Raw genomic sequence first — 6,578 nt, 5'->3', positions numbered from 1 at the left:
GCCGTCCTTCATCCGAAGATCTCAGGTCGGTTCGCAAGATAAAAATGCGGAATAGAAGCACAAAATAAATAGGTAAAACAAAACGATAACTCCCCCTCCCACAAAACATGTAAAAGGTCATAGAAACATTTAAAAGGACATAGGCACTACTGTAATTGAATTCCAAACTCCCACTGACCCAGCGAAACAGGGGCGCTGTCAGTTCTCGGGTGCTCTGGGGTGGATCCCGTTTCTTACGAGCCTAATTCTCAGTGTTGTTTTGCCTTTATATTTCAGGGAGGAGTCCTCTTGCTGCTGCCGCATCATCACTTTGCCGGCGTGAAGGTAACATTTGCCGGCTGCCAGCCCTTTTCACCCTTGTCCGGCTCACGGAGACGTGTGGATTGTCTCAACAGCCTCTTTTGACTAGTCCCAGTTGGTACCGGCCAGAGGATTCCTCCTTTTTGCTGAGGGGAAGGTTGGAGGGGAAATGGCCGCCACACAAGAAGTGCCTCCTCCGGCGCTGGGCCTCCATTTTTTGTACCCGTTAGAAGACACGCTGCCGCCGCGGGTGAAAATGGAGGACCCTGGGCCGTCGTGCCCCGAAGCAGGGTGGGAATGGGATGCTGCAGGGAAGGCCCCCCTCGTCGTCCAGGCCGGCACCATTAGTGATTTGCTGAGGTGGGCGACCCCTCCCCAGGTGAGGAGCGACCCCATCCCGCAGCTGTGGGAGGTTCAGTGCCAGGAGATGGTGCAGACCCCCATGGCAGTGCCGCCCCCGCCGCCTGCCTGGGGGAACCTCCAGCTCCCCGAGCTGGCGCCCGTGGATGACATCGAGGCCTATCTGTCGTCCTTCGAGCGGGCGGCCGAAACCTGCCAGTGGCCGAGGGGAGAGTGGGTGACCCGCCTCATGCCGGCCCTCAGCGGGAAAGGCCAGCCGCCCCAAAACGGCCTGGACTCCAGGAGCAGCCGGGGAGACCACAGGAAGTCCAAGTCCTCCGGCCTGCGAGGGGAGGCCGGGCCCAGCGTGGAGACGCAGCGCCAGCGCTTTCGGCAGTTCCGCTACCAGGACTCGGAAGGCCCCCGGGAGGCTTGCCGGAGACTGAGGGAGCTCTGTCGCCGCTGGCTGAAGCCCGAGAGCCGCACTAAAGAGCAGATCCTGGAGCTGCTGATCCTCGAGCAGTTCCTGACCATCTTGCCCCAGGAGATCCAGAACTGGGTGTGGGAGCGAGGCCCAGAGACGTGTGCCCAGGCGGTGGCACTAGTGGAAGGCTACCAGATGGGACGGCGAGAGGCAGGCATGTGGGAGCAACAGGTGAGGAAGCTGTACGTCCTGGTGACAGAGAGGTTTTATTTTGTGCCCACCCTGAGTTCCTCCAATGAAGGGCGGTATAATAATAATAATAATTAATAATAAGGGAGCCTCCAGCCACAGTCCCCATAGCATCCTAGTTCCCCCAATGACACCTCCAGAAGTTTTCTCAAGAATCCAGAAAGACGTTTCTGTATAAAACCCTTAACCAAGTGTTCAGTGCTTCACATAAATAAAGAGAGACAAGTCCCTGCCCCAAGGGGCGTACAGTCTAAAACAGTGGTTCCCAACCTCTTTTTGGTCATGCCACACCTAAGCATCTCTAAAATCCCTGTGACATATAATTCTTACTATTCAAAAAGTGAACTCCTATTCATGTGGAGGAAGCCTTAAAGGCCATTAACTGCCAATAACTCATTCTCAAATTGCCCCCCTGTGGTGCGTGTGCCCCACGTTGGGAACCGCGGGTTTAAAAGAACCGTTGGCCCTAGGCCTACATATGTTGCTGGAACTGCAACTCCCATCTGCCCCAGGAAGCATTAACAGTCGCCAGGAATTGTGGGAGATGGGCAACATCTGGAGGGCAGGAGGTGATCCACGCCTGGTCTAAAATGCATGTAGGATAAAAAGGGAAAGACAGTTGAGAAGGGGAATGTGCAGGCTGGTGTTCACTTGCTCTCAGGAGGGTATTGTAGAGCTGGAAAGGTACAGAAAAGGCCAACCTAAATGAGCAGAGGATTGAAGCATTTTCCTTGCGAGAGAAAAAAGCTAAATAAAGCGAAAGGAGAGAACGCTGTGCCCCTACAACAATCATTGTCCAAGAGTCAGGAGTGATGGGAGCTGGTCTAGCGATAGCTGGAGGATTTCTTTCTTCCTGTGCTTTAAAGGTGATTTGGGGGGGGGGGGGCTTGAAGGAGGCTGTTTCCTTCCTAATGGCATTTTGTTGTCCCTCATTGCCAGGTTACAGTACGGGTGAAAGTTGAGCAGGTAAGCCCGCAAGAGATGATTTTGCCCGGAGCGCCATGGGAACCTCCTGCCCCACTGCTGCCCCACCTTGACTGCTTATCCTCAACAGAAGTAACACTAAACCAGCCTCCCCTCATCCCTGCTCTCAAGATGCCCTGCATCCCCAAACAGGAGCCCCGAGGACTTCAGGAAACAGGTAAGAAATACAAGAGGAGTCCCTGGTTTTAATGAAGGAGGCTTTGGGTGCAATGGGAGGTTCTGGGGCTGTTTTCCTATGCCCAGAGACTGAAGGTTGCTGGCCCAGTCCTGTTGGTTTATTTCAGTTTTTGCTTGCCTTTCTCATAAAACACAGGCCAACCTGGTGCCCTCCAGATGTTTTGGACTGTGGCTCTCATCAGCACCAGAAAGCAACTGGCCATGCAGGCAACCCACCTATAGTCTGGCTCGTACACGTGCAGAGTCTGCATCAGCAATGGAGAACCTATTTTAGCCTGAGTGCCACCTTACCTTCTGGACAACCTTTTGAGGGCCGCATGCCAGTGGTGGGTGAAGCCAGAGGCCAAATTGGGCAGAGCAACAAATCAGGGGGAAATGGGGGGTATAAATTAATTAATAATATTTTTTTACTTTTGTGCAGTAATCTGGTTTTTGTACACACGCACCCCACTCCATCCTCCCATCTAGCCTAGGAAGAGGCCTTAGATAAAAATACAAAACCGTGTATATCACACAAAGTCACTCCAACATGTGGGTGTGTTCTCCCGACGGGTGGCTAGCTTCAAACTTCCCGTTTCACCAGCAGTTTCTTCAAGGTCTGGACTTTATCATCAAATCAGAACTAGGATATAAAACATAACTAAGCTATTCAAAGTGCCTCAGACTCCCATCATTCCAATATAGCTATATTGGAATGATGGGAGTCTGAGGCACTTTAGCTATATTGGAATGATGGGAGTCTGAGGCACTTTGAATAGCTTAGTTATGTTTTATATCCTAGTTCTGATTTGATGATAAAGTCCAGACCTGCTGGTGAAACGGGAAGTTTGAAGCTAGCCACCCGTCGGGAGAACACACCCACATGTTGGAGTGACTTTGTGTAACCATCTCCAACATTGGGAGGATGGACCCACGCGTCTGATAGACATTTGCAATACCATCTTTAACATTATACTGAACATTATATGGCACTTTGTAGATTGCACTTTGTAGATTGCACTTTGTACAGGTACCAGCACTTTGATGATTTAAAGCATATATAGGCTTTGCCTCTGAGGAAGTATCTATGAATGCTTTCTGTATGATGATATTGTCTGTTTAGCTAAATATTAATACAATTCTTCCAGTGATATACACGGTTTGTATTTTTATCTGAGGTACAGATACCGTGACTGTCTGTTGTTGTTTTTACTAGGAAGAGGCCTTAGCAGGGGTCAAGGACACACACTAGCCAGTTCAAAATCACTCAGGGAAAGGTGCAAAGCAGGACCAGAAGAGAGTGTGACTAGGGAGAGTGATCTGCAATTCAGGGTGCAAACAGGGTGGGGGGAACCTGTGGCCTTGTGGGTGTTGCTGGACTCCCAATTCCCATCACCCCTCACCATTGGCCATGCTGCCTGAGGCTGATGGGAGTTTGAGTCCAAGGAAGTCAGTGGGGGGGGGCGCACAGGTTCTCCATCCCTGCCCTACAGCAGCCCAGACACGCAGGCCACTTCGCTGTTTGAATAACTTTTACATTCCTCCGAATGCTTAGCTTGCTTCCCTGAGGTTTCCTTTTTAAAAAAAAATATATTTATTCATTTTATAAGAAACAAAACGTATAAAACAAATACAAAAAAACCAAACACAACACAGATAACTCTTATACAATCATCACATTTTCCTTCTAACATCTTGGGGTGACTTCCCCCGACCTCTCCTTTCTGGGTTTCATTACCGTGCTTCCCTGAGGTTTCCACTCCTTTGGCACTGCAGACAAGATGCACCCATTTCTTCACGCGATGATTTAATTTCTAGAGCCCAGATGAGGGAGGGTGAATTCTGAAGAACAGCCATGCTAGTAACTCTCTGAACAAAGAGCATTTCAGCTTGACGTCCCTGAAATGCGAAAAGCAAGAGGCGAAGCAGGGGCAGTGCTTTACCGGTATTTGTGTCTCGAGACAAACAGATGCAATAACAGCGACATTTATGGGGACCAGGAAATAGGAACAGTCCCGGTAATAATAATAATAATTTATAATAATTTATTATTTATACCCCGCCCATCTGGCCGGGTCTCCCCAGCCACTCTGGGCAGCCTCCAACAAATACCAAAATACAATACAAAGTCACAAATTAAAAACTTCCCTAAAAGGGCTGCCTTCAGGTATTTTCTAAATGACAGGTAGTTGTTTATCTCTCTGACCCCTGATGGGAGGGCGTTCCACAGGGCGAGTGCCGCTACCGAGAAGGCCCTCTGTCTGGTTCCCTGTAGCTTTGCTTCTAGTAGTGAGGGAACCGCCAGAAGGCCCTCGGCGCTGGATCTCAGTGTCAGGGCTGAATGATGGGGGTGGAGACGCTCCTTCAGGTATACAGGACTATAAAGAGGGACAGTAAGATTGCTTGCATTTTGGTTTCACGATGCCAGAGGCAGGTTGCCAGCCTGGCTGTGTAGGCAGCAAAGAGCGTGCTGGCAAAGCGTGACAATGCCCTTCTTGTTTTCTTATCCCAGCAGGTGCCCTGATGGTAAACGGGAGCCGAGAGGAGAACCCTTTGCAGGGAGGTGCCATGGACGTGGAGCCTCACAGGGCGTTTCCTTCCGGGAATTCCCAGGAAAACATGGCGGCTGAAAACCGTGGTGGCGAGAGAGCCAGCCAGCCTCACGAAGAGAGGTGTGGTGAAACAGGAGAGAATCCGGCTGCGCGCCCCGTCCCCAGCGGAGCCTCCCACCCGGCAGGAAAGCCCCTCCACCGGTGCTCAGAATGCGGGAAAACGTTCAGCCGCAACTCGCACCTGCTCACCCACCAGAGGATCCACACGGGGGAAAAGCCCCACCAGTGCCCCCAGTGCGGAAAGCGCTTTGGCCACACCTCCCAGCTGACCCGGCACCAGAGGACCCACGCCTCGGAAAGACCCTTCCGCTGCGCCCAGTGCAGCCGGAGCTTTTACCAGAGCTCGGAGCTGACCAGGCACCGCGCGTCCCACGCCAGGGACCGCCCTTACGGGTGCAGCCAGTGCGGCAAGAAGTTCCGCTGGAGCTCCGACCTCATCCGGCACCAGATCACCCACACGGGAGAGAGACCGTACAAATGCCCCGAGTGCGGGAAGAAGTTCGGGCAGAACTCGCACCTCGTTCGGCATCGGAGAACCCACACGACTTAGCGGGAGATCTTCCCCCGATGGAAGGAAACCTAAATTGCCCTGCGCTGAGAATTCACCGGGGGCCAAAGCATGGACCGTGCTCACCACCAAGTTTGGTGCCGTTGTGGGCCAGATGACTGGTGTCCGTTCAGCTTGACGTCTGCAGATCGTTATCTGTCAGGGAGGCTTAGTTAGAATGAATTCTATTTACGTGCAAAGCGGGAGGGGCAGTGTGGCTGGTTTCCGGTTTCCATTTTGTGTCTCGCCAGAAGCTCCACAGCACAACCAGACTGAGCGGTCCAAGAAGATGCCCAGTCTTGCTTGGCTTGGCTTCTTGAACCGATAACATTGTGGTGGCACCAGCTGAATGTCTCTTCTCTCTCTTTCTCTCTCTCTCTCTTTCTCTCTTTCTCTCTTTTTTATAGGAAAGGCGATAGATCTTCTAGTCCTCTAGACAGGTTTATTGTTACATAACACAGCCTGTATTTCCGTATGCCAAGATCATACCTTTGTAGCAAAACAAAAGCAATGTATTTTTTAGAGAAGACGGTCCGTTCTGTATTTGGGGAAGCGGGGAATCTTCAGAACAGTGGAGATCCCTCTTGGGGAAGCTGCTTTGGTACTTTGTTTTTTCCTGGGTGGTGGTGGAAATCACAGCTTTGATAAACAGGAGAGTTGTCAACATAGGGTTTCACCGGTACAGGAGTACACAAAGAGGAGGTGACAATGGCGGCACTGAGAATCTGGGTGTCTGGACGTTCGGGTAACAGGAGCTCTCCCCTGCCTCAAATGCTTGGGATTGGCAGCTGGCATTCAAAGGGCCCCACAGGCTTTCCATCTGGTCCTCAGCATTGCCCCCCTGTTCCAGAGAAACACCACCCCTTGCTACTTGCACACCTTGGCCTTTTCCTCCCATGTAGCAAAGGGCTCTTCCATGTTCTGCACAACAGAGGATTTCCCCAAGCTATTTCCTTGCTTGACTCGT

General features: G+C 51.5%; 1 protein-coding gene across 2 annotated transcripts; it reads left to right on the top strand.

Moving 5' to 3' along the window:
- Window positions 1–367: 367 nt before the first annotated feature.
- On the top strand, window positions 368–6,275 carry LOC117059438 (zinc finger protein 500-like). Of its 2 annotated transcripts, none has more exons than XM_033171181.1 (3): window positions 368–1,294; window positions 2,252–2,453; window positions 4,968–6,275. In XM_033171181.1, the coding sequence occupies exons 1-3, from the start codon at window positions 470–472 to the stop codon at window positions 5,612–5,614; spliced, it is 1,674 nt and encodes a 557-aa protein (XP_033027072.1). In that variant the 5' UTR covers window positions 368–469; the 3' UTR covers window positions 5,615–6,275. The 2 variants fall into 2 exon arrangements, with proteins under 2 accessions (XP_033027072.1, XP_033027071.1); XM_033171180.1 differs by having other exon boundaries at window positions 378–1,294; window positions 4,965–6,275.
- The last annotated feature ends 303 nt before the right edge of the window (window positions 6,276–6,578 follow it).

This window comes from Lacerta agilis, chromosome 14 (assembly GCF_009819535.1).
Source record: "Lacerta agilis isolate rLacAgi1 chromosome 14, rLacAgi1.pri, whole genome shotgun sequence".
NCBI classification, from domain to species: Eukaryota; Metazoa; Chordata; class Lepidosauria; order Squamata; family Lacertidae; genus Lacerta; species Lacerta agilis.
The sequence above is the reverse complement of the archived record's forward strand: the minus strand, read 5'-3'. Positions and strand labels throughout refer to the sequence as shown.

What these genes read in the sequence shown, in the direction of transcription:
- LOC117059438 (XM_033171180.1), top strand. Translation starts at nt 470, where the DNA reads ATGGCCGCCACACAAGAAGTGCCTCCTCCGGCGCTGGGCCTCCATTTT. An exon ending in CAGGCATGTGGGAGCAACAG is followed by an intron (nt 1,295 to 2,251) that starts GTGAGGAAGCTG and finishes CCTCATTGCCAG; the next exon opens with GTTACAGTACGGGTGAAAGT. An exon ending in CCGAGGACTTCAGGAAACAG is followed by an intron (nt 2,454 to 4,964) that starts GTAAGAAATACA and finishes TTCTTATCCCAG; the next exon opens with CAGGTGCCCTGATGGTAAAC.